We start from the raw sequence: 27,862 nt of genomic DNA on the forward strand, positions 1-27,862 counted from the left end.
TTTTTCATTTTAACTGAGCTGAACTGAAGTTCCAAGCTAGGCATGCAGCTGGTTTAATGAAGCTGTGTAGCTAAGTCGCCAGCCAGCTGAATGAAGCGAACATGCCTGTGTCGCTGGCTACACCATGCTTTGTTTAACTGTAGGCTAACAATGTAAAACAATATAAATATCTTCCTTAGATTTATACTCAATACTTTTGGCTATATATCCCAGCATTGCCAACAAGTATAGGCCTAAATGTGTCTTGAATGCCACTTATGTGTTCACGATGAGCATTTCAGATTTTTACACTGGTTTTGAAGTGACCAAAACTCTCCCAAAAGTCTGGCCGGTTCAAATACAAAGTGTTAGATTTAATGGAATTATTTGAAAATGCTTTTACAACATAGTGGTGCAACATGTGCAATTGCACCAAGCTTTTCAAAGACTTGAAAAGCACTGGACATGCAAGAATCTATCATCCCTGAAAGTTGAGCATTTTGTCTAATTAGAGGACAGTATTTTGATGAGAACGCACAAACATGCTTTCAGATTAAAACACGCACTCAAGTTGTACATTTTATTTCTAGTCTCTGCAACAACAGGTGTAGCACATACCAGTAGTCCAGCATAGTCTCTCAAGAGTTTTGAAAAATTATATTCACAGAAATAAGAAGAAAAATGACACTGTATACACAGTTCTACCCACTACAGTTAAATCAAAGGATTAGCATTTTAATTTACAATATACATAATTTACATATCAGAGGTGTTTTCCTGCTATATCCAGCCATGTTCTACTGACCCTCGGAAAGTACGTCTCCAGTATGTTCTTGAAAATGAGTAAATGAAAAGCAAATGTCTTCACATGTCATACCGATGGCAAAAACACAAATCGTTATATATAAGATTGTCTCTTTCCACAAACAAAATGGTCTCCATTTGATTCACAACACACTTCTGTTCCTTAATATACGTTTTCCACAGCCTTGCTGGAAGTGCAATTTATTTGATTATTCCGAAAATATTGTATCATCTTACAAAGCACCTTTAACGCATTAAACAATTTTCTACACTCCGTGGATAGGCAAGACATTGATCTTAACACAAAACTATATAACCAACCACGTCATCCTTAATGTGCAACGCGTAAAGCATTAAGATTTCAAAATATCTAATGCACTTTGCTTACAAGTGATTGATCATAGGCACACATCCTGAAACCACAGGAAACTCACGCCCACATCAGAATTTGGATTCCTATAGATCAGGGGTTCTCAACTCCGATGGTTTTTGGCTTTCCTCTTAAAATCTGCAAATAAATTTGGACCCAAAAAACTAGGCCTTCGGCGAGTTAATTTATCAATTAAAGCACGTTCTACATGTAAGTGCTAATTAAAAATGAAAACCAGCTATGTCTGTGGCCCTCGAGGACCAGGGTTGATAACCCCTGATGTGGAGATATTACTGGTACTGTGTGTGTGAAAGGTGCATTTTCTTCATGTGGCAACTTGACAAAATGAGTTATGTAATATTTAGCATTTTTATGGGACTGTTACTCCACATACATAAAACTACTTAATTTTGTTTTATTTTTTGTTTGAGTTTATCTTCAGTTCTGTATCCTTTCAGCATTACAGCATCTTGCCATGCCTCTGAATGAGAATCAAAGTGATGAAATCACACAGGAATTAGAATGATATTAAACTGCTACTGACTGTTTAAGCTTCGGGTTCTTTTGAGAGGTACACGCAGCTGCTGCCGATGTGCAATAAGTAGATAAAGTCTTTGGTATTAGCTTTTAGTTGACTCTGTTCCACTACTGCAACAGCTCACAATAACAAAAGAAAAAAAACAAAAATAAAACGAATGCAGCACCCTCCAAACCCTCCAACCCGTTCCACGGTGCGTTGAGATGTACGTTCCTTACACCACTGTGTGCCTAAAAACAGCACAACAGAACAAAACCTGTAGCAATCTGTGACTTGGCCTTATGATGGCTTTGAGGCCTTATTGCACTTCGATTCGGATGCATTGCTGGCAACATCTAAGCACACAAATAATAAACAGAAAATATGACATCACTGCCATGTCAGAAAACATGGGTGCCTTGCAAGTCCGTGACATCATTTAACAGCAAGCCAGGTAGAGGGACCTGCACTGTTGTACACTGTCGCTTACAATGACGCCTCAACCAATCTGATGCCTTGCTACATCTCGTCTGGTGCGGCCGTTAATATGCAAAATATTTACAATATTTTGCAATGGAAATAATGATGGAATAATTCTCAGAAGAGCCACCTGAATTAAAGTGTAGCAACCAGTATGGCTCCTGCACCAACACATTGGAGGTAAGCCACTGTAATCTAAATTACAAGCACAAAAAGCAAATGCGATAAGCGTAAATTTGAGTTTAGGGAACAAATTTAAGAATGTAGAGTATAGTGCACAGGTCGTCCCCTTTGCTTGTTGGCGTACCGCTGGGAGCTCTCATTGGAAAGGAAGGGAGCAAGCTGTGCTGTGTGAGCCGTCGCCATTACTCCTCTGTGAAGGTGATGACGTCGTACTGGATGCCCTGCTGCTGCATCTGCTCCAGCTGTTCGGGCGTGGCCTCAGTGGCGTAGACCGTCTGGGCCTGGGCCATGGCTGCGTCTGCCACCGCTGGGGAGAACGGAGCGAGGGTTAGCAGGCTAGCAGCCTACAGAAACTACAAATCCCAACATCCACTGCACACGTGCAAAACCCATGGGACTTACCAGAGAAACCGCTAATATAAGGGTAATATAATGGTTTGGGAAGTGGGGTTGTAAATCAGAGTTCAAATGCTGGTTCAAACCATGGGACATTGCCATCTTACCTTTCAGCAAAGCTAATGAACTGCATTGCTTCAGTAAAGATGTGTAAATGCACAGTGTGTAAAAATTGATTTTTGAGATGGTCACCAAATAAGTCAGCTGAGCTGACAACCCTTTTATTTCATAATAAACCAGTGTGCCATTATTGGACGGAATGCTCTTTTTATACTGCCCTCTTCGATAGGTCTCACTTGGAAACTACATTCTTAATGTCAATGTGTATCGCTCGGTTTAAAAACAAACAAACAAAAAAATGGCTAAGGCTCCGAGCTTGGGCCGTGGTGAACACCTGTCACTGCAGAGTGTGCAACTGCCTCCAGGTCCTCCTGGCTGACGATCTGCTGCTCGGAGCTGATGGGAACGTACTGGATCTGCCCGTCGTGGCTCAGTGCAATCTGAAAGGAGCCAAACAAGCACAGGGCCGCCCAATCAGAAGGGAACACGATGGGGGTAATTCACCTTGGGCTATTAAAGACCAGACTTTATACACTGTCTTGACCACAGGCAATGTGACAAGCCCAGATGAGCTCAACGGCCTGTTCTCATCATCAAACATTATTATGTTGTTTAGAAGGTTTCACACACTGTCTGCATAAAACATGTTTACCTTAAGCCCAAAGCATTATGGTAAACTGCCTGTCTACCACTTAGCAATCATCACTGTTTTAATGCTAATAAAATTACAATTAATTGCAATTTAAAAAATGAATCAATTAAATACAAAATAAAGTAATGAACTACGAAACATCATCATACTTATACATATTATTGTACATATTATACATATATAAACATACATATTTATGCTCAACTTCAAGACTAACTTTATTTGACTAATATTCGGGACGTAAAAAAGTTAAAAATACCGTCGAAGTTGTTCAAAGTGGAGGCCATTTCAACTGCTAATGGTAGTATTTACCATTAAAATATTGGGTACGGTACTGTGTCAAAATGACTGGGGAACCAGGATTGAAACTCAAAGACTGTGGGTTTAAGTCTTAGCTGCTGTGGTGTGGCCGCTGTACTCTCCAGTAAGGTACGTAACCCAAATTGCTTCGGTAAAAAGTACTCAGCCGTATAAATTAATTATACATAAAAGTGCAATCTGTGTCTCTGGAACTCTGAATAAGGGTGTCCTGCTGAATTCTGAAATATAATGTAAGGTAGGTGGTTCCACACAATGAATTCCTAGTTCAAGTATCTGGTGATAATATGTATTCGGCTGTTACCGTAGTTCTCATTCTGAAAGCTCATGACAGGTAAAACTCCATCCTACGGTCGGCCTGTCAACTCGCATGAGTTAACTGAAATGGAACTGCAGTGGCTTGTGTTTGCATACTGGTTTCAGTGTGTGCGTGCTCTCTCCTTCTCCCTCACCTGCTGCTCCTGCAGGAAAGCCCCGTCCTGGTCATACTGAATGTGAGCTATCTGTCCATCCTGCATCTGTGGACAAAAAAGACCAAACACTACCATTTAAAACAGGGAACTAACTGGCAACTAAATCTAATTCAATATAAGCTGGGGCTTTATTTTTCCCCAAATACGAATGATATCTCCCAATCGCAGAGCTAAGTGTTCCTCTAAAGCGAATTTTCCTGGTGTGACGTCAACAATTTCTCAATGCAGAACGATGGAAGCTGTCCTTATGAGGAAAAATTACACTCTGCCGCCCCCTACTGTCGTAACACCGCAAGTATTTCCCTCCAGCCGGCGGAACCTCTGCCGCAGAGGCGAATGCGTCAAACGGAAGCCTAAAGCACTGCAGTGTACGCAACGCTGCTTGCTTACCTGAATGTGATTACCCTCAGACACCACCACGTACTCTTGCGGGATGAGGTGCTGTACGCCATCTTGGGAGATTATGTACTGAACCTGGGGGGAGAGGGCGAGAGGTCATTCGAGCGCAGTGAAAACATTAAGCAGGTACAGGTATGCGTCCCTCCGGGCTGGTGCCTGACATGAAAACACGGAGCAGGCTTCACCTCCGTCACCTGGTTCTCAGCAGTGACCAGGTGCTGGACCGTCTGCCCGTCCACGGTGGTTATCTGCTGGATGTACGTGGCCTCCTCCTGCAAACAGAGAGACGGTAATCGTGTAATCGTGACTGCATTTCAAGATTAATGAGTAAGTGCTAAAGCTAATCCAAGGGTACTCATCTAAAGACGCTAATACCAGACCTCTTTAGGGGCCATTAATGCAGTATGCTAGGGTGCATTCAACTAAACACACGGACTTGGTAGAAAAGGCGGGTATTTTAAGATTTCCAGACAGATCACCCCGTCGTATCCTTGCCCTAGTTTCACCTGTATTCTCATTTTTTTTAAATGGTGCTTTATTATTAGATGTATTATTGGGTGTAGCAAGTGTATTGGGTATAGCTAGTGTAGCAGGTGTATTGGGTGTTGCTGGTGTAGCAGGTCTATTGGGTGTAGCTGGCGTAGTAGGTGAATTGTGTGTAACTGGAGTGTAGCAGATGTACTGGGTGCAGCTTGTATAAAAGGTGATTTGGGTATATCTGGTGCAGTAGGTGCACTGGCTGTAGCTGGCGCAGCGGGTGTATTGGGTATAGCTGGTGTAGCAGGTGTATTGGGTGTAGCTGGTTTAGCAGGTGTATTGGGTGTAGCGGGCGTAGTAGGTGAATTGTGTGTAACTGGAGTGTAGCAGGTGTATTGGGTGTAGCTTGTATAAAAGGTGATTTGGGTATATCTGGTGTAGTAGGTGCACTGGCTGTAGCTGGCGCAGCGGGTGTATTGGGTATAGCTGGTGTAGCAGGTGTATTGGGTGTAGCTGGTTTAGCAGGTGTATTGGGTGTAGCTGGTGTAGTAGGTGTATTGTGTGTAACTGGAGTGTAGCAGGTGTACTGGGTGTAGCTTGTATAAAAGGTGATTTGGGTATATCTGGTGTAGTAGGTGCACTGGCTTTAGCTTGCGCAGCGGGTGTATTGGGTATAGCTGGTGTAGCGGGAGCATTGTGTGCAGTAGGTACATTGGGTGTAGCTGGCGCAGCGGGTGTATTGGGTATAGCTGGTGTAGTGGGAGCCTTGTGTGTAGTAGGTACATTGGGCGTAGCTGTACCTGGTCAGAGAGGGTCTGCTCCTGGGCTACGATGATGTGCTCCTGGCCCAGGGCCTGCTGGAGCCGCTCGGGGGTGATGACCGTCTGCCCCGCCTGCAGAGCTGCTGCACACACACAGGCAGAGAGAAGGGCCATGGTTAGACAGACACTAACATCATTACTCTCAGCATGGACACTCCTGAAGAAGGACACACAGAGACACAGGCACATACAGACACCCACAGGCACGCAGGGACACAGGCACATACAGACACCCACAGACACGCAGAGACACAGGCACATACAGACACCCACAGACATGCAGAGACACAGGCACATACAGACACCCACAGGCACGCAGGGACACAAAAGCATACAGAGATACACATTCAGGCACAAACATACACACAGATACACCCACGCACAGAAAAGCACAGACATACAGTGATACCCACATAGACAGACAAACGAACAAACATGCAGAGACGTACAGAGATACACAGACACAGACATACGCACAGAGACACAAGACACACACACACATACATTTCCAAAAGAATGTTGACACCCCTTCTAATCGGTGGTTTCGGCAAATTCAGCCTCACCCATTGCTAACAGGTGCATAAAATCAACCATGCAGCCATGCAGGAAGGTGGGGGGTGTTAGAGTGTAATGCAAAAAAAAGTTGTTCCAATGACCTTGATATGCACTTTTGTACATCACTTTGGATGAAAGTGTCCGCTAAATAAATGCAATGTAGTGTAATGTAATGTGACACACTCACTCTGCAGGGTGGCCAGCGCCTCCTCGTCGCTGTTGACGATGATGGCCTGCTGGGGCAGGGCCAGGCGGGGCTTGCGTGCGGGCGGGTCCTGGCTGTGCAGCCTCTCCATGTGGAACTTCAGGTGGCCGTTACGGTTAAACCTGCAAAAAAAATAAAATAAATAAATAAATAAATAAAGGTCCTCGCTTAGGCCCTTCTCTATTGGGAATATTAACTATAACATTAACAATAAAAGTGTTTAAGAGGTTCAAATTCAAATGGGTGGAAGCCTCAATGGTAAAATGGCAACTAAAAAAATGAAACGGAACCAACAGACATAATTTGGTTCTAAGAGGGATTTTAGAATGCACCTTCAATAATAAGACATTTCTCACAGGAAGGCAGCCCCTCTAACAGAGTACTGGAGTTTCCCTGGTCCCCCCCTGCGCTGAACCACACACACTCTTATTTTAGACACGGATTGATCCTGTACAGAAGAAGCGATGTTTAATATTGCACATTGTCTCTGTCACGTTCCCTCTCGAACAAAGTAATCCAGACATACGTAAAACAGGTACACTCTACTGTAATGAATGCTTGATGATGAGCAGAACATGCATTTGGACTGCATTTATATAGCGCTTTTATCCAAAGCGCTATACAATTAATGCCTCTCATTCACCCATTCACACACAAACTCACACACCGACGGTGAAAGGCTGCCATGCAAGGTACCAATCAGCTCGTTGGGAGCAGTTAGGGGTTAGGTGTCTTGCTCAGGGACACTTTGACACACCCAGGGCGGGGGATCGAACCGGCAACCCTCCGACTGCCAGACAACCTCTCTTACCTCCTGAGCTATGTCCCCCCATTTCAGCCATTCACTTAGCATTATAGCATAAGCAGTTTTACACTGTAGTAGTAGCACAGGTATCCGATCCGTCCTCTCTACTGGTGAAAACCAGTCACAGGGTGAAGACGCCAGAGTCACAGGCCTGAAGACACCACAGGTTGCAGATGGACAGACGGACGGCTCTCTCTCTCTCTCTCTCTCCCTCTCTCTCTCCTCTCTCTCTCTCTCTCTCTCTCTCGCTCTATCTCTCGCTCTCTCCTCTTTCTCTCTCTCTCCCCCCTCTCTCTCTCTCTCTCTCCCTCCCTCTCTCTCTCTCTCTCTCTCTCTCCTCTCTCTCTCTCTCTCCTCTCTCTCTCTCTCTCTCTCTCTCCTCTCTCTCTCTCTCTCTCTCACCTCTGGCCGCAGACGTCGCAGGCGAAGGGCTTCTCGTTGGTGTGGGTGAGCATGTGGCGCCGGAGGTCCTTCTTGTTCTTGGAGGCGAAGCTGCAGTGGCCGCACTTGTGGGGCCGGAGGTAGGCGTGCATGGCCATGTGAGTCTGAGGCACGGGAGACGCACACACACAAAGCGGCCCGTTACAGTCCGCGCTGCATGCTGCCAGTCATACAGTCGGATATGAACTGAAGCGGCTCACACTAAGCACAGTTCCGCCTTGACTGCAACGCCACACCGCCACCTAGCGTGTACTGAACGTTGTTCAATACTGAGATTACAGCATACCCTGATTAGGTGAACCCTAATATGGGTATTAAAATAGCCTGTCGATGCAATCAATACAAAGAGGCACAGTAGAAATGACGGATTTTATGCCTTGATTTGAGACGAGTGTTATTACAGTAATTAACAGTTTCAGTTACTTCAAAGTGAATGTTAAGTGGCTGAAAATTGTAGAAATAACCATAAATGATCACCAAGGGAAATATCCATTAGACATCTACCAAATATCTATTCAAAGTACACTTTCCTGCTTTACACCACAAACTCCTCAATGCCCTTATACCAGCCATTGTAAAACCAGCACATTGTCATTTTGCTAATATCTAAAATGTGCTTCACTGCACGCAACCACTGTCTAGGCCAATCAAAAACATGCACTACAACTGAATATTAACATCAGACCTCGGGTCAAATACAAATTTGTTTTGGATTCAAATACTTTTTTGTGCTCTATTGATCTTGCCTGGTGTAATTGAGCCTGCCAATATGAGCAGAAGGTGTGGTTTGCACTTTTTGAGAGCATTTCATTGGTTCCAATACACCAGACAAGATCGATAAAGCATAGAAAAGTATTTGAATCCGAAACAAATACGTGTTTGACCCAGGTCTGACTTACATTCAGAAACAAAACAACTCCTTCTAACCTTGACATCTGGCCAGGAGGGAGCGATGAACGGACAATCGGGGCACTTGAAGGTGTTGGGGTCCAAGTGCGCCCTCTTGTGGCTCTCCATGTCAGAGCGGCCGTGGAAGGACTCCATGCAGATCCTGCAGGAGAACCTCTTGGAGTTGAGCTGCTGCTGGGGAGAGGTGGTGGGGGAGGGGGACCCAGGATCCTCGCTGCTTAGCTTCAGAAGAACAGAAGAACAGATGGCAGGGTGTGACATCACTCACCAGATACAGCCACCTCAGCTACTCCTCACTCAGCTCACCTCACCTTCAGTCAGTTTGAACATGTTCCAAGCATAAAATTCATACTCATCACTTACATGTCATCACATTCTGATAATAACTGTAGCTTAAAAGGAATTGTAGACTTTTGCTTTACTCGAAAAGTCTTTTCAGAACCACTCCCTGCCTGCCTGTATTGTAGAGCAATGAACGCAATACTGGATGCTCACTACGTTCACGTGCCGGAAGAGAGCTGGGGGGGGGGGGTGTCAGCTGTAATTTCATTGGATGAGTGGGTTTGTGTGCGTTAAAAGAACCATTTTTATTGGTTGTGACCGTGGCTTATGAGTTAAAAACACTGCCAACAGCCGGTGCTGCTCCGTATGTTTGTTTTAGAAACTGAAGGACAGACTTTTAACCAGAACACACGTGTTCCCCCGTCAAATTCACTCCGGCCCAGTGACCGGTTGCTGTCGACCCCGGCGGCTCACCTCCACCTGCTGCACCGTCCCTCCTCCGATCCCGGAGGTCAGGTAGTATTTGCCCTTGTGCTCTTTCAGGGTCCCGGAGAGAGAGCCGCTGCTCACCACCACGGCCTGGGGGTCCCCGCCGCCTCCCTCCGCACTGCCACGGAGACAAACATCCCACGATGAGTCACAATTCTACCCACAATGCACCGCCGCTGAAACTCACGGGGAGCGTTCGGCTGATTCGTTTATCAGTTGACAGACCATCAGCTACACGAAGGAAAGACTTGAATAAATTAGGCGTAAAAAAATTTAAGGAAAGCAAATTGCTTCCATGCAGGCGTGGTTCCTGTGTAAACGAAGCACACAGCCTAGCACGGGAAGGCGGTTGGGTATAACCCCTTAACAGCTGTGTGGGGTGCGGTACCTGTAGACGGTGGCGGTGCTGTGGATCTCCTCTCCGACCTGCTCCACCACGCTGAAGTCGGCGCCGCCCTGGTAGGCGCTGATGGCGATCTGGCTGATGTCTGGCCCCGCCTCCACGGCCCCGGCCTCGAAGGCCTCCCTCACCAGCGCCTCCCCGTGCTCCGCCACGTGGAAGGCCACCACCTTCTGGGGCTTCCCCGCCACGCCCGCCTCCCCCATGGCCCCCTCCAGAGCCTCCCCCTCCGATTTCAGCACGGCCACCTGAGGGAGCGACACACACACCACACGACCTCACACACTCACATGGTGACCTTCCTTAAAGGGGATGTGAAGCCACTCTGTAACATGACTCCCTCTTACCTTAGATAAGATATGACCCCGCATTAAAAATCTGAAACACACCCGTATTTGCTAGAAAAATAAACTACGGTTGGCTATTTTTTGGGACCGCAGATGTAAATGAGCTATACAGCTAACTCTGGCCCAACGGTTGTGTTGTGCATGGCCCCTGTTAAATGAACAAATAAACTAAACTAGGGTGCAGCCATCTTGGTACAAGCTCAGTTGTGATGCCACTAGGTTGGTTGGTCTCAGCCACTCAAGCTATTCCTTTTATTAGACTGCTGACATTCAATGAGCTTAACAATGAATTACAAGGAGAAAACAAGCTTGGCTTCCCCCTGAAATGGAATACACTGTAATATATTGAATATGATGCAATATATTACAAGCAGGGATAATATATTCCCCCCCGCATTAGCGTAAGGAAGCGGTCATTGTTCAGTACCTGCAGGGAGCTCCCCACCAGCTCGCGCGGGTTGCTCATGTTCAGCAGCAGGTCCAGGGCGTTCTGAGCCGACAGGTCCGAGGCTTCTGGGAAGAAACCGATTGGACGGAAGGATTGGACAGGCGTCAAATCAAATCAGTTCTGTTTTTATAGCGCTTTTAACATATTTCCTCGTAGAACTGCTAAGACCGATGTACTGAATCGTGCTGTGCTTTTTATGAATTGACTTTGGCCTGCATCCAACCAAAATTCGTTCTTAACTTTGACTTACAAGAAAACGGAAACATTACAAGAAAATGGAAACATTACAATATAAATTAAAGATTCAATCAACATTTGTCCTCAAAAAAATCTAAAGAAATATTAACAGTTTGGCAAGTTCAGCAATCACTTCAACTTGTAAAACTGAATCTTATTTTTTTTTAGTACCAGACTTGATCTTTATGAATATTGATGAACACATATAGGAATGGTAGGAGAGGACAAACTTACCATGCTCATAAATAATTGTGGCATTCTCCAGTGAGTCCGGGGAAACGGTTTGATTCTCTATGGTCTGGATCGCCTGGAGCTCGATGGAGTCCACAGACACCTAGCAAACAGATAATAACAAGAAGAGGAGGAAGACGAAGATGAAGGAAGACAAGCCATTAACCTACTCCAATAACAATATTTTCATGAACTGTAATGCTTAAACTGTGATAGGAGCAGTGAGGCAATATCTTTCCTGCATACATCGATGTGGAATTAACTCTCAAGGATTCAAGAGGTGTAATTATATATTGCAACCAGACACACAAGCACATCACAGGCAAAGAGGTAAAGAGACCAAGAGGAGAAATGGGGGAATGAAGACTTACGATTGGCCCACGCAGCGTGTCCTGCAGACCCTGGGTGTGATCATGCTCCTGCTCTGACTTACGATTGGCCCTGAGTGTGATCTTGCTCCTGCTCTGACTTACGATTGGCCCTGAGTGTGATCGTGCTCCTGCTCTGACTTACGATTGGCCCTGAGTGTGATCATGCTGCTGCTCTGACTTACGATTGGCCCTCGCAGCGTGTCCTGCAGGCCCTGGGTGTGCTCGTGCTCTTGCTCTGACTTACGATTGGCCCTGGGTGTGCTCGTGCTCTTGCTCTGACTTACGATTGGCCCTGGGTGTGCTCGTGCTCTTGCTCTGACTTACGATTGGCCCTGGGTGTGATCGTGCTCCTGCTCTGACTTACGATTGGCCCTCGCAGCGTGTCCTGCAGGCCCTGGGTGTGGTCGTGCTGCTGCTTCAGCTCCTCGATCTGCTGGAGGGTGAAGAAGGGCCGCCGGCGTCTGGGCGGCTCCTCGGGGTGCGTGCGGCACCAGTCGTCGAAGGCCTCGGGGTGCCGGCACTGCACGTGCAGACGCAGGTTCTTCTTGTGCTTGGTCATGAAGTGGCAGAAGTCGCACGAGAACGGCTTCTCTCCTGCGAGACAGGAACAAGTGTGAGGGCTTGACTGAGCCTCTACAATCACAGCTATTTCTTTTCGTCATCTTTGAGAGTCTTCAGCCTGTTGGTAAAAGCTGGCAGCACTGAAGATATTCTCTATGGTAACCAACTGGTCAGCTGTTTCTTATTTTCTACTTCCTAAATTCAGGAAGTTCCAATGGAGATGTGCCCAATGGTGTACTTTACCACTGGAATTAGTTGTCGCTCATGCTCATAAATATTCATAAGGTCCATCAAATTCCAGTCAAGGGACCAAACTTTTGATGTTCAGAATACGGGGATGACCAGCTGGTTAGTCAGTACAACCTGTGGTAGGATCTCCAGAGCAGAGACACTCTTAAAGGTTTGTCCTATACAGCCTTGGCAGAACTGGTGAAAGTTGCTACAAATCTCTGAGGGTACTGACCAGTGTGCTTGATGGCCATGTGGGACACCAGGAAGTCCTCCTTGGTGGTGGAATACTTGCAGTAGTCGCACTTGAAGGGCTTGTCGGTGGTGTGCGAGAGCTGGTGGTTGAGCAGGAGCTTCTTGTTGTCACAGGTGTACTCGCAAAACTCACACTTGAACCTGCCACCAGAAGAAATGCACTCTGTGTCTCTATGGTACACACGATAAGACCACAGTAGAAGACATGAAACATCTACAGAGATACCCCAGGGTTTGGTCCTTGGTCTTCACTCACTCTACTAAGGCTTGGTTCTGTCATCTCCTATCATGGCTAATCTTATCACTGCTACGCTGACAGCACACAACCTTTTCTGTTCTGTCCCTCCAATACACTGGTTTCTGCATACATCTCAGCTTTCTTACAAGACGTCTCAAACTGGATGGCCAACCATCAATATAATGTAATTAGAAGTAAAACTGTGGGAACCCTCAGCCTAAACAACCAAAAAAAAACAACAACATGCATTCATATCAGCAAAGTTTTTCTCTGACCTGTTTCCGTAGGTCTGGATGTGAGTAAGAAGATGCATTTTGAAAGTGTAGCGTTTCTTGAAGGATTTTCCACACTGAAAAAAATAAAAGACATGGTCTGAAACACACCCTCCGTGACTATAATCAGTGATTGCATCAGTTTATATGCCGTTATGAAATTTTATTACATCAACGGCAGGCACTATTATTTAGAGACTTATACACCATGGACAGTAATTTGGAATTGCAGTCTGTCAGTCTATCAGTGACTTTGCTGTCCTGACTGCAGTGGGATGCTGATTCCACCACTGGGGGGCCAGAATATCCAGAAGACGTGACCGGGCAGCGTAAGCATGGAACTACTTTTGTAATACTATGAGAGTGTAAACCTGCACAATGCAGTAGTCATCATAAAGGAGATGCCGGACTGGTCTGCACACGCACCTTGTCGCACATGTGCGGCTTCTCGGTGCTGTGCGTCTTCATGTGCTGCGTGAGGCGCTTCTGCATGGGGTAGACCCTGCTGCACACGGGGCACGGGAACTGCGTGTTCCTGGGGACCTGCGAGACATCCGGAATAACCTGCTATGGCATGAAAAGCAAATACGGACAAACGGCATTTTTGTAAAGAGTGGCAAGACAAAAAACGTTAACAACTTACCATGTCTGTTTTCTTTTTTCTGGAAAAAAAAACAAATCCGGAGAGGGAAAGAAAACATGTTAATTTCAGGTGATAACAGCACTCATTTTCATACCAGAATGACTCCCCGATGTCTTATTAATTGACCTGTATCTTAGCTGTAAACCTACAACTAAAACACCAACATGATTTATGACAATGTGATACAGGGCCCCTATGAACGTTTTGGCATGGTTATGTCTCATATTATAAAATAACATGATTTGAGGTGTATTTTTAAAAATAAATGAGACATGGGAGTTGTTAGATATACTTGGCTTCATACAACACAATGAGTCATGCAAATACCCATAATAATCAATGTGTTTGTCAACAATTGTTTTATTAAAAAGATACATAAATATTCAGCTGTTCTCACTTGAACACAATCTATCAAAACTATAATGTAAAGCACGTGAAATGCTAATTTGGTCATATGTCAACCAAGCAAGTTAGAACACACTTAAAATGGTTGTGAGACAGCGAAACCACTTTTGTTTTGGCTCAGTACTCTACCACAAATTCCTAGAATCAACTGTCCAATTACTTTTGGTCCCCAGGGCTGCAATTCCTTGGTGGTTCACCCGATATGGACGTAAACACCCACAAATTAAAGCTGACAGTCCGCACTTTAACCTCAGATAATCCAATGTACCGGAGTACGGAGCCAAAACAACAAAATTGCGTCAATGTCCAAATACTTATGGGCTGTACTGTGTAAGTGTTTCAGATACAACTTCCTCTGACTGGTCAAGACGGTTCTTTCTTGACCTGTTTTGACCCCTCTTCCCCGCCCTCCCGTGACCCCCCAGAATTACTGTGACCGTACTTGTCTTTGTTGTGCACGGCGGAGTGGCGTATGACATCCTTCCTGTACACGCTGGAGTAGTCACACTCCTCGCACTTGTAGGGCTTGGTTCCTTCGTGGTTGAACATGTGCTCCTATGAAAACGCAAAAGGAAGAATCAAAAGAACGCCCAAAAAAATGATCGGATCAGTCAAAATACACCATCGATTTTTCAAACTTGAAATAAACCAGTAGCAATGAAAGCCCCTGTGCCTTAATAAGTAGAGACACAGTATATTGCACTGCCAAAGAATGACAGAGCAGTGCAATGTTCATTTGTGGTGGGATTTTGGAATTGTGTTTATATGTTCAATGTCATTCTAAGAAACAGTGGTGAGAATGCAGTCCATACTGTATATGTTTATAGAACTCAGCGGGGAATCTGGAAGGTCCAGGGGCTTTATTACTTGGCATTTGGTAGAGTGCTTTACGGAGTTTGAGTGTTAATAATATGTCCAGTTCTTTTCCTTAGTCCTTGCTCATTTGAGGAAGCTTTAAATGATTGAGGAAGGAATTGATATTGTATTTGGGTTTTGACTTGGGGTGTGCAGTATAATTTAGTACAACGTGTCTCCTCAAACATGTTATTACTATCTTCCAGTTTCAGCATGGACATCCTAGGCAAGTTCTTCATGACTGGGATTCTTTATTCTGTTATAAGAGCCTAAGGCGGTGGTGTAAATACGATTACAATATAAACGAGATATTCAAAAGGGAAAACCGTATTTTCTGAAGAGGACCCCGCGGGACCCCTACTCCAGGAGGCCCCTGGGCGAGAGGCGCTCACCTTGAGCGAGGACCAGCGCTTGCAGCGGTAGCTGCACTGCAGGCACTTGAACCGCTCGGGGTCGTTGCCCTCGTGCGAGTCCACGTGGAAGCGGAGGTCCTCCTGGGAGAGGAAGCGGGAGCCGCATATCCGGCAGTTGTGCGGCCTCAGCAGGGGCTTCAGGGACTTGTAGTACCTGCTGTGAGGTGGGGGGAAAAACAAAGAGGAATTTAAATCAGCGTCGAGCATAATTACATTAGGGGGACTAAGGGAGGGCTTTAAAACCAACTTTGCTTTGGATTTCAGATGATCATTTATCACACGCGTACAACTAATTAGAAATTACCAAGAGAGATCAGTAAGCCAGCTCTTGCCAGGGAATTTTGAAACTTCCACCCTCAGTTCAAATGAACAAAATAGAGGAAGTAAAAAGCTACGGTGGAATTACATATGACCAAGCAACCGCTACACAATAAAAGAAGAAATTGCCTGGGTGTGTTTCACGAAGCGGGATTGCCAAGTCAGAGTAAAACTGCGCTGAGTAAGACCTGGAAGAGGTTTTCATTTAATTGCAAGTCCATGACATTCAAACTTCAACTCCAACTGACAACAGTGAATCTGTGGTGTGCTGTGGTGTGGTCATGCTTGGCCCTCATAATCCAAACAGTTCTGCGTTGGGGTATTTCTAAAGAAATGTAATACATCCTTTAGCAATGGTAGGCACCAGAACAGCTTATGTTGATTTATATATAGGTCTTTTATTTGTCTTTCAATTGCCAAAGGAATTCTCAATGATTGGAGAGAACAAAGGCAAAAACAGACACAGGCTGAGGATCAGGTCAAACAGAACAGGCCAACATTGAAATGTCGTGACAAACCATGAACACATTTTTTCTTGACTTAGTTCTGTATTCCACAATTTGTATCATACGGTCTCTCCCATATGCTGTATTGATATGTTGCATACTATAAAATTATCAAGGTTAAATTTAACACTGGACTAGGAAGTGTACTTGTTATTCTTCCACCATTTAAATACTATGTTTGAAAACGCAGTATAGAGTAGAGCTTATACTGTTTGGGAACTACCAAGCACAGATGGCAGAAACTGAGAGCTGAAGCCATCAACAAAAGCAGAGATGAAAACAAACAGTCTTACTGCTACAGAGGCGGTCTCTTACTTGCGGTTCATATACTTCTTGTACTTCTTGCGGAGAAAACGCTTGGACGGCCGTCCCCGTTTCCTGGGGTAAAACTCGACCTCCTCGGGTCCCGTGTTTGACGAAGGGTCTTTGTTCTCCGAATCCGATTGGCTGACACCTGGCTCAGCTCCGTTTTCATTAGCGGAAGACGCAGGCCCGTTGTCCAATCCAGAAGAGCTGGCCTCCTCCGGGACCTGAGCGTCCAAACTCTTATTCCCCCCGGATGCCTCCATGGTCACTGCTGCCATTCCTAACCAAGAAAAAGTACAGGCAGAACACAGGCAATCATACATTGGATCATAGCATATACTGTATGATTAATATGACATAGCACAAGGATTCCAGTTTTTTTTCTTGTAGGATCTCTATAAAATGACCACCTTGCAGTTGAGGATTAACTGGTTGGGATTTCACACCTTAATCCAACACCCACTATACAGGCCACAGTACAGTGGCCATTTTGTATAATTCCTGGTGTCCATGATTATATTGCGAAATCTAGACACAGTAAGACAGGTATTCAATAAAATTCATCTAAAAGTAAACATATGTAATTTCTAAAATATGGAAATATAAATAAAATATTCTGAAAAGGAGAAATCTTTTCTAAATTAAGAATTTAAAAATGTACCAGCGGACTGTTTGGGACACTTGGTGGTCCCTCACAGAGCCCCAAGGTTTCCCCAATCCCAGGTTTTTTAGAAGGAACGATGTGCGTATGTAACATTAAACAGGGCCTTAAGCAGAACCTAGAGACGGCACCTACCTCGGGCGTGGCCGCGCCCCCCCGCGGCGTAGGGGAACTTCCTGGGGCGCACCACCCTGCGCCGGGGGCGCTCCACCGTGCCGGACGAGGACGCGGGCACGCTGCGCAGGAGGGCGGGGGGGCGACCCCTGCAGTCTTCATCGGCCGGGTTGTAGTCGCTGTCGTCTGGGACAGGGGGCAGCAGAACGAGTGCTTGAGAACGCACGGCTAGCTTATTCAACGCGAGCAAACAACAAACAAGAAAATACTTCCGCTGTATGGTGTATCTGAGGGGTTTCTTACAATTCTAAAGTGCTCATAAACTTTTTCTTGCAACTATACAGTTAAGCCCAAAATAATTTTGAGTTATAGTGAATTTTTATCTGACGAATAGGTTTCTTCTGGCTGGAAATGACATAAGAAGGTGACAAAAGACAGTAAGACAGTGTTATTAATGAAAAATGTTACCTATTTCTATGTTTTTTTACATTTTTACAAAAAATTCCATGTCCAAAATTATTCATACCCTTTCTCAGTAATCAGTAATACATATATATATATATATATATATATATATATATATATATATATATACACAGAGCTCTCCACTGACCTGCTGGATCATCAATGGCACCGGCGTCCATGATGTCATCCTCCTCCTCCTCAGCGGGCTCCTCCGTCTTCACCTCAGCCTTCTGGGCGGCGGCCGATTCGCTCCGCCTCGGTCGCCCCCGCCCCCTTTTCTTCGGAGGCGGGACACCTGCGTTTCACAAACGATCAGGAAGTATTATCACCTGCCCCTGCGATTTTCTCCAGCGATGCTTTCTCGTCAAATGTATGATAACGGCACGTTTATGCAATTAGTCCATAATTGGGGCTTCACTGTTTCTTTTGAAACCTCCCAAGAAAAAAAAATCCATATTTTGCAAAAGCAGCAACACTGTGAAGTGAACTGAGCCTAGACCATATTCACATGAATTAAAGAACCCACTAGTCGTCATGGATTAGGTCCATTTTTATGGATTCCTCTTCACACCCATCCTCCCATTTGCAATGAACCCTAGGGTACCAGAAAGGCGAGGCTGTCTGTTAATGGTTCAAAACAAGCTTCTCATCAAAGACCGTTGTCATACGGGCTAGCCTACTCAGCTGCAAAATGAGCTTTAGGCACGAAAATAAATAAATAAAAAGAGTGTGAGTAAATGCATGAAGCTTGTAGTCATTGAGTGATAATAGCCCACACACAGCTTTTTACACTGCTTGCTTGTCCTCATTCTTCTATGAAGTACCATATGTTACCTGTAGCTGCCCTTTGTTGAATGCACTGAATATGTGCAACACATTTTATGCATTGCGCTTTACAAAATAGATTATAACTACTTTTATCATAATCATCATCGTCACCATCACCATCATCACCATCATCCTGCCATGGCAGCCACTGCCAGCCGCATACCTGTGTGCCTGAAGTGTTTGTCTCTCATGTGGTTGATCAGGGTGTCTTTGGAGATGCTCTTGTAGGGGCACATCTTGCACTTGAACTGCTGCACTACCACCACCTCCATCATCTCCTCCAGCTCCTCCAGGTTAGGGGGCCTGTCCCGGATCTGCCCGGGCAGTCCGGACCCCTCCGCCTCGTTGCTGCCCTGGGCCTCGGCCAGCCCGGTGCCCTCCGAGGGCCCCTCGGCCCCCGGCCCGCCCTGGGGGTCCCGGTTGGGCACGGCCTCCCTCCCGGGGGGCGGGGCGTACTCCCCGGTGCTGCCGATGTACTGGCCCTGCTGGTCCGGCCCGTAGTCGGCGTAGTGGGAGTGCTGGGGCTGGTCGGGGCAGTCCAGGGACCGGCCCTCCCCGTAGATGGAGCCCTGGGGCACGCCGCAGTCCATGTAGCAGCAGGCCTCGTCGCGGTCCTGCGAGTTCTGGGTCTGGTCGGGAGCGTCCGCGCCGCAGTCCGCGTAGCGGGAGCACCGGGGCTGGTCCGCCGCCCCGGTCACGCACGCCCCGTACCGCTGGGCCCGGTCCGAGTTGTCGGCGCTGCAGTCGATGTAGCGGGAGTCGCCGGGGTCGTCCTGGCGCACCAGGTCCAGGTAGTGGGAGTGGCCGGCGCTGCACTCGGCGTACTGGGAGTGCTGCGATTGGTTGGAGTCGTCGCCCCCGGCGCAGTCGCCGTAGCCGTGCGTGTGGTGCTGGCCCGAGTTGTCGGCGCTGCACGCCACGTACCCAGAGTGCCCCGGCTGGTCCGGCTGGTCGGGGTCCATGGCCTCCAGGTCGGGCAGGCTCCCCCGCCGACGCCCCCCTAGCTCGGACTGCTCCAGGCAGGTGGACGTGGGGCCCTCCCCCAGGGCCTCAATCGTGATGCGGCTGGACAGGGCAGAGGAGGACATCTGGGACACCATGGGGGCACCTGGAGAGAGAGAGAGACCAAAGATCATAGACCCCACTCAGCAAATTTGCATGGTACGTACATCACACAGTGTAGGACAACACATGAAAAATTGAGCTAAATTCTTAAAGCAGTTTTGAGATAATTCATGATTAAATTTAAGTCTTAATTAATGCAAAGAATTAAGTAGAAGTAGTCAAGCCTGATCCACGTTGTAGAGCAAGTCTTTGTGACTACAATGAGACCAAGATATCAATGTTTTTTTTTACCATTTACGGTTGTCAAACTGCAGGTCTCAAAAGCAGAGATGGGTTGGCCGAAAGTGGAGTGAAAATAGACACTTCGTATCTCATTTTCTTAATGATGGTTTGTGTTTTTATTTCCCTTGAAAGTATACCGATGGTCATTATTCTAAAGGCTACATTATGGGGGTCATGGGGGAGAGGTCAAGGGGCCATTGTCCCCTGGAATGACCCAATTATACATTTTTATTAGACATTTTAACAAACAAAAACACACAAGAGGGGGAAGGACAAAACCATTTAAACAATGGTAATTTAGAGGGAAGGGAGGCACATAATGCAAAACTATATCATGTTTTAACTGATGATCTACTAGGCCGAACAGGTCCAGAAAACAGCACACTAACTACTCACACTCACCGTCATCAGGGCCCTGCAGGATCAGGTACTGGGTGGTCTCCGCTCCTCCGTCCTCAGCGCTGGTCACCGCGATACAGCCTGACGGACACAAAGTCTGACCATTAGTCACCGTTCGTAGCCTAGAGGATTTATACATTTTTGAAACAATCGCATGCAAGACCTGGTATCTCTGCCACACACACACAAGCACACACACACACACGCACACATTCAAGAAATAAAAGCACTGAATTGCTCAGTGGATCACACAAACACACATATTAGACTATTCCGGCATGTTGGACCTCACAAGTGACCCCACAGGATCTATGAAAATGACATAGGCTAACTATTATTAGGAGTGTCAATATTGAACATAGTAGTCATTGGCTGACAATAACTGAATAATAATACCTGATAATCACCTGGCTCTTACAAAAACCTGACCTGTGCATTAAGACAAGGCATGGTTCAACATCCATCAAGGTTTGGCATAAAAGGTGGGACGGTCATGCGGAAAGCACCCTAATCTCCACTGTGAAGTTTGGAGGTGGATATACAATATGTTGTTTGACTACCAAAGGCCCTGGGAACATTCTTAAGATACTGGCTATGAAAATGAACCAAAACACGCCAAGCTTGGTGAATCTAGGTAAATCCCTGGTGAATTCTACAGCCATTTTGTTCAGAATTGGCAAAGAAATAAGTTGGCACATCATCCAAAATGGTAGCCAATTCATGATGGTGGTGACCAAAAGGAAACGTATATGTTCTTAATGAAGGTACTGCTTACTGCATAAAGTTACAAAATCCCAGCATTTACAGCGATTTAAAGTGACTGTTTTAATATTTCTCATTATATGGAACACTATAGTTCCACCATATGTGCTGATTGGGCCAATGCTGTAAGGCCAGAGTCTTGGTGTGACTGTCAATGTGAATACCAAGCTATATCATATCACATCATACAATAATTGATTTATATGCATTTTTGCAAAAAGCCACACCCACTGAAAGTTTATTGGCTTTCTGCGGCAACGTTTTTTTCATCGCAACTGTCTGTGTAAACATTTTTAAAAGGAACGTGTACTGAAGAAATTAAAACTGCATGCTGATACGTCAAGGGGATATTTTTTTTTAGCATTTTGCTACAACTCCAAAATGGCAGAGAATACAATATGGTGTACTTTATCAGTCCTTCAGACAAATTTGCTGTTTGTGAGTAGATGCACATGTACACCCCATCTCATGCCTCTGTTAAATGGATCTGCTGGGACCTGTTGCTCCTAACAACATCAAAAACATACGTATATTAAAAAAAAACTAAATAAACACAACAGTGGAGATGGGAGGCACTTGCCATTCATGATGTCAGGCCCAATGGTAGACTCGATGATCTTATCGATGGCCGAGCCCAGGTCTGAGGACGTGGATGCGGTGGAGTCTGACACGATCATCCCCCCGTCCGACACCACACTGGAGTGGACCAACACCTGAGCGGACTCCGACACCAGGATGGACTGCGTCACCGTGGAAACGCTCGACACGCTGGTCGACTGGGCGACGGAGGAGGAGTCCGGGAGGTGGATCATCCCCCTGACATCTGTGCTAGAGCTGGTCTCTGGAATCAGCTCCTGAGACATTAAAAAGGCAACCTTTAATTTATTCATATAAATTCCACATTCAATAATGCAATGCAGGTTAAGTATTTTCCTCAAGGGTACAATGGCAGTGCCCCACCTGGGAATCGAACCTGTGACCTTTAGGTTACAAGGCCAGCTCCTTACCCATTATACTACACTGCCACCACTAACACTACTATTATATCATCATTATTATGAAGTGGTCAGCCCTACCACAAGCCCCTCTGAGCTCTGCCCCACGTGGGAGTCGGACTCGGGTGTGAGGGCGTGTACGGCCGCCGTGTCGCTGCTGTCGGCCGACATGGCCTCCGACGTCTCCATGCCCATCCCGCTCTCAGAGGGCTCCTCCAGGCCCGAGGGGCCCGCATCGCTGCTGCTTTCCACCGCGTTCTCCTCAGAGTCCATCGCGCCCTGGAACACGCACAGGGAACCCACCTTTACAAGGGCGTACAGAAACACACTTTAACTAGCGTTCATTAGCCATACGCACAGGGAACCCACCTTTACAAGGGCGTACAGAAACACACTTTAACTAGCGTTCATTAGTCATACGCACAGGGAACCCACCTTTACAAGGGCGTACAGAAACACACTTTAACTAGCGTTCATTAGTCATACGCACAGGGAACCCACCTTTACAAGGGCGTACAGAAACACACTTTAACTAGCGTTCATTAGTCATACGCACAGGGAACCCACCTTTACAAGGGCGTACAGAAACACACTTTAACTAGCGTTCATTAGTCATACGCACAGGGAACCCACCTTTACAAGGGCGTACAGAAACACACTTTAACTAGCGTTCATTAGTCATGCGCACAGGGAACCCACCTTTACAAGGGAGTACGGAAACACACTTTAACTAGCGTTCATTAGTCATACGCACAGGGAACCCACCTTTACAAGGGCGTACAGAAACACACTTTAACTAGCATTCATTAGTCATACGCACAGGGAACCCACCTTTACAAGGGCGTACAGAAACACACTTTAACTAGCGTTCATTAGTCATACGCACAGGGAACCCACCTTTACAAGGGCGTACAGAAACACACTTTAACTAGCGTTCATTAGTCATACGCACAGGGAACCCACCTTTACACGGTTACACGGAAACACACTCTCACAAGCATTCATTATAAATAGTCACCTTTACACGGTCACACAGAAACACACTTCCACAAGCGTCCATTACAGCCACCTTTACACAATCACACAGAAACACACTTCTACAAGCATTCATTAGTCACCTTTACACGGTCACACAAGAACACATTGGGACACACTTTTACAGGCATTCATTAGAACTAGCCATTCTATACACCATCACAGAAATTCTTTTTTTAATTTAAAGCCAGTTACTGTCACAAATGGCTTGCAATCCTGTTCTTAAAAGCACAATTTTCCAGTTATCTCTGTCTACACAACAGGGGGGCAGAAGCATTCGAGTTAGCCTACACTCCGTGGGGGAAAAAAATTCCCATCAGATTGACAGCCACCGACAATATTCTTTAGCAGATAGACATCAAGTTATTGTATAACAGTATTGTACAAGTTAGTAATGGAATATTAAGTGTAACAGAAAATCAGTAACCCTCGTCTAATGGTTCCTATTCATTAAAAAAAAAAAAATTTGTAAAAGACTAAAGTCATATTCCCTCTCACATTTATTGATGTTCTTTTCTAAATCGTTGGTCTTTCAGTCTTAGGTGTGTGCAAACTACATGATATAGGAAAGACTTTATTTTATTTAACCTTTATACAGGGTAGGCTATGTGAGCAGGCATCCTCTTTAACAGCAATGTCCTGTTTCACATTCTCGCAATTACCAAACACACAATAGTATAGTGTGTAGAAAAACATAGCAAATTCAAAAAGAGCTACAGTGTTCACCAATTTCCCTGACTCTCTTACCAATGGACTTAAATTATACTTAAGAAACTTGTTTGTCTGTTAGCAGAAACTCTATTCCAGGCAGACGGTGCAGAGATGGGGATCACAGTGTCACAAATAACACGATTTCAACAGGATTCGTTCAAAGTGTATTTATTGTAATTAACCTTGTTCTCATTGTTTTGCATTGCTGAGAGACACCAAGATGCTCTACTTGACAGAGTGGAAGATTTGAAGCACTGGGTACATACAGCTAATGGAGGAACACCAGCAGCAATAATCGCCAGCTGCTGCACTTGTGTGCGCCAATTTGAGCTGTGAAACCAGACAAAAAAATAAAAAAATAATGTGGAAAAGACCATGGTTAGGCAGAGGGAGGAACATGATAAGTCTGATAAGTGCAGACCCGTGGCTAGCCAGTTTCCTTGCCCCTAAACTTCCTCATCTTTAGCCAACTGTGTGTGCTGCTGATGAGAGCCAATGACAGCTCGCCTCAATGGCTATTCCAGATTACAAATCCTGTCGTTGCACATCTCACAAAACACAAGCCACAACTAAAGACTTCTGATAAAAATCGAACCCATCTGATTTTGTCAGAGCATCCAAGAAGAGAAAGACTGGATAGGCACCACATAGCTCAGCACCACTAACCATCTTGCACTAACAGAGCATCAGCAACAGGGTCGTGCCCCAGTCGAGCTAAAACTGCAATGATTCCTCTCCAATACTGACCATTTGTCTTGGACAGTAAAATCACAGGAAATGCTGTTTAATATACAGTAGGCGTACGCTGATATACTGTCCTGGTGAAAAATGCAATGCTCTCAGCGTTCAAACAGCACACCCACATATAGATCAATGTTATAGACGCTTTTAGTCACATTAGAGACATTTACTCTCAGCCAGCAGCAGTTTTGCAGCTTGAGGTATGCAGTGATTACCTACAACTGTTTTCATAAAAGGGGCATGCTAACAAACTGTTGTGGGGGGGGGGGGGGTTGCTATTCATCTTGAATTACTCCTTTTGTCCAAATGCATTAAAACATTGTTGTTTTATTTATATGAAATTCTATTTACTGTTTAATGGTTACTTTTGCCCCTAAATATCATTTTTCAAAAATAATTAGGCAAATTTGGGAAGAGAAACATCTGTAAGCTATACAACACATCTGTTCATTTGCAAACTGGGTATTTGGCTTGATATTCTACAGCATCAGTCCTGCTGATTACTGCTTCCTTCATTAATTGAACAGTAAACTTAGTCAGCCATTGTTAATTTTGTATGAATAACCAATAGTAGCTTGCTAGCCATTGCCTTACTTTTCTGCGTGGGCACCATTTGTAGGGGAGCAATTGTCTAGCCATGTACATTCACTGAATAAGAAACATTCACAAGTGACAATTCTGACATTTCAACGAGTATGGGAACGCAAATGGCCAGTAAATTGCATGTGACACCAACTTCTAGCTGATCTAAGTAATTGTTTGTAATAATTTTGAAATTGTTTTTTAAATTTCATGAATTATAAACCCTTATTTGAAAAACATTCAAAGGTAAGTTCCTTTGAAAACTGGTCCAACTTAAGCAGGGGTTTGATACTTTCTCTTTTTTTTTTGCTTCAATGTATTCCTATGAAACATTCCATTAAATACATTATTCTGAGAAAACAGAAAAGTTGCACAATAAATATGGGTATCTGTGAAATCAGATATTGGTCCATGATCATGTGTTATATTGGGCAAATATTTCACTATTTTACAGATTAATTTCAGAACACGTTCAGTGGTTTTACAGACCTGCTTCCACACCTAACCCCACACTCACATCTATCTAGCTGAAAAATGTCATAATGAAATAGCCTACCGTATCTCTGATAACACTGCAGTAGGCTTAATAAACAGGTACAGACTTCAAAGAAAATGGCCATTTTAACCTGCTGAATTAGATGTTGTCTTAAAAATGTTTTTGTAGCTTGTAGTGTACCTACTGTATTAAATATTTTTTTAAGGTTGTATCTCTGCTCCATGACTAATTTTATGTTCATGCATTTGTATGTAATTATCATTAGTCATTTTTGTCGACAAAAATAATGGATTGCGCAAATCTGGATTACCCATGTGCTTCAATGGTACACCTCTGATCCCATTAAGCCTAGGCCACGTATTTCACAAATCTCCTTAAGCAAACAGGAGCAAAATTGAAATTAAAATGATAGATAACAGATGTATTTTCCATTTGATCTTAACCCTACTGCTGGAAATCAAGGCTGTGTATATGAAAGTGTCAAAATGTAGATTCAGTAAACTAAACTGGTACCCTTACACCAAATTCACATTTTAAAAAGGTTAAGCATGAATTTCTTGCAAAGCAACATGAAACACGTGGTATTCTACTCAAGTTTACTCTTTAGCTGTAAAATTAACATTCGAGACATACAGTAACTGCTTTTAATTCTAGCAGTACACGTATCCTAAGGTTGGTAAGATTAGTTTATAACAACTCCGCTTCTTTAGACTCGTCAAAAACTCAAACGGTGATTTGCATACGACTACCTAGCACCTTTACAAGCGGTAGAAACAAGTTAAATCCAAGTGTGAGTGAATACATGTACAGTGAATCGTAGATGCAGTTAACTGGAACTCCATAAATAAAAGTACGTGATAAGGGTCAATGTTTTGTTCAAGTAAGTTGACCTTTAGAGCCACATCACATTATAAAGTTCAGTGATAACCACCCCATTAGAAATCCGCCTCTACGTGAATGTTCTGACTACTGCACTTTACGTGTTTGGCCAGTCAGACACTCCAGCCAGTAGTAAGCTAGCTATTGTTCATACTGCACAGACAAAATCACAATATTACGGTCAAGGTTGAACCGCCAGTACAATAATGGCTACACGGCTCATTTTGTAGAACTACCAAGATACTCTTTCTACACCTCCATGTAAAACCCTGCCAGTGTGCTAACTAGCTCAATGCGTGAGATTGTTGCTTTAGGATCCTAGCTAGAATTATTTGGCATATCCATCTCATTAGCTTGCTACCTGCTAGCCTGTGTCATACGCTTCAACAAACGTTATTTTCCGCGTGGCGCAGCGAGTCTCGCGTATACCACGTATAGTTAGCTAGAGCTACCAACGTTAAATAGTAATATCTGTTAGTGTTATTTATACTTTGCAATCACTGTAACTTCTTAGCACCGTAGCGTATAGCCATCGGCGGACTATCTAGCGACTGTGTTAATTGTGCGCTCCGTAACCAGTTGGCTTGGTAGCTAGACGAGCAAGCCACACATTATTTCTGTTAATAAACCATTGTCTTCATCGCGAAGGGTCGCGTAGTAACACTTTAATCACACGTTATAACGTTCACTTATTTCACATACTACGTTTTAAGACACAATTTCGAATCCACGCGTCGCCTTTCTCAATTTAAACCCGGGCCGAGCTGCCCTCCCCACTGCCTGCTGCGCGCCGCCATTTTCCTGAGCCACTATTTCGATTCAGGCAGTCTGCAAACTCCTATCTGAGGGTGAGGGACCCCGAGGGCCTTGTCGGTGTGGTCAGTCCGCCTTGTCCCCTTTCCTGAACAATTTTTCAACTTCAGTTATTCTATCACCGTATTCCCGGGTAGTTTTACTCACCGCAATTTATGTGCTGGATTGTTTCCACTTTAATCTACAGGTCAGAAACCAAGTAAAAACGAAACCGATAAATGCTCCGGCATTCTAGCCGGACGCCATCAACTTCTTCTTGCTACTTCAGGACGCCGACCGGATCTTATTTATGTCGTTTTCGGGAAATGTAACTTTTTAAAAATACTAGACTGAATAATTGCACAACTGACATTGGATTGTGTCGTACATAATACGTAAGCAGTAA

At 44.9% G+C, this 27,862-nt stretch overlaps 1 protein-coding gene across 12 annotated transcripts; it reads right to left on the reverse strand.

Moving 5' to 3' along the window:
- Positions 1–545: 545 nt before the first annotated feature.
- On the reverse strand, positions 546–27,862 carry znf335 (zinc finger protein 335). 12 transcript variants are annotated; one of them, XM_035388591.1, is made up of 28 exons: positions 27,625–27,862; positions 22,302–22,499; positions 21,806–22,079; positions 20,467–20,544; positions 18,881–19,825; positions 18,038–18,184; positions 17,446–17,610; positions 16,659–16,929; positions 15,499–15,676; positions 14,694–14,806; positions 13,847–13,865; positions 13,630–13,746; positions 13,207–13,280; positions 12,674–12,834; positions 12,014–12,243; positions 11,282–11,381; positions 10,790–10,875; positions 10,004–10,263; positions 9,601–9,733; positions 8,863–9,066; positions 7,897–8,039; positions 6,672–6,811; positions 5,909–6,009; positions 4,817–4,903; positions 4,623–4,706; positions 4,212–4,277; positions 3,124–3,229; positions 546–2,640 (listed from the first exon to the last, which is right to left on the reverse strand). In XM_035388591.1, exons 2-28 carry the CDS (start codon positions 22,491–22,493, stop codon positions 2,516–2,518), a joined length of 4,599 nt encoding a protein of 1,532 aa, XP_035244482.1. In that variant the 5' UTR covers positions 22,494–22,499; positions 27,625–27,862; the 3' UTR covers positions 546–2,515. The 12 variants fall into 12 exon arrangements, with proteins under 12 accessions (XP_035244482.1, XP_035244485.1, XP_035244484.1 ...); XM_035388594.1 differs by having other exon boundaries at positions 4,826–4,903; positions 5,909–6,012; XM_035388593.1 differs by having other exon boundaries at positions 10,790–10,872; positions 13,630–13,767.

The sequence above is a fragment of the Anguilla anguilla genome, chromosome 13, assembly GCF_013347855.1.
Source record: "Anguilla anguilla isolate fAngAng1 chromosome 13, fAngAng1.pri, whole genome shotgun sequence".
Classification (NCBI taxonomy): domain Eukaryota; kingdom Metazoa; phylum Chordata; class Actinopteri; order Anguilliformes; family Anguillidae; genus Anguilla; species Anguilla anguilla.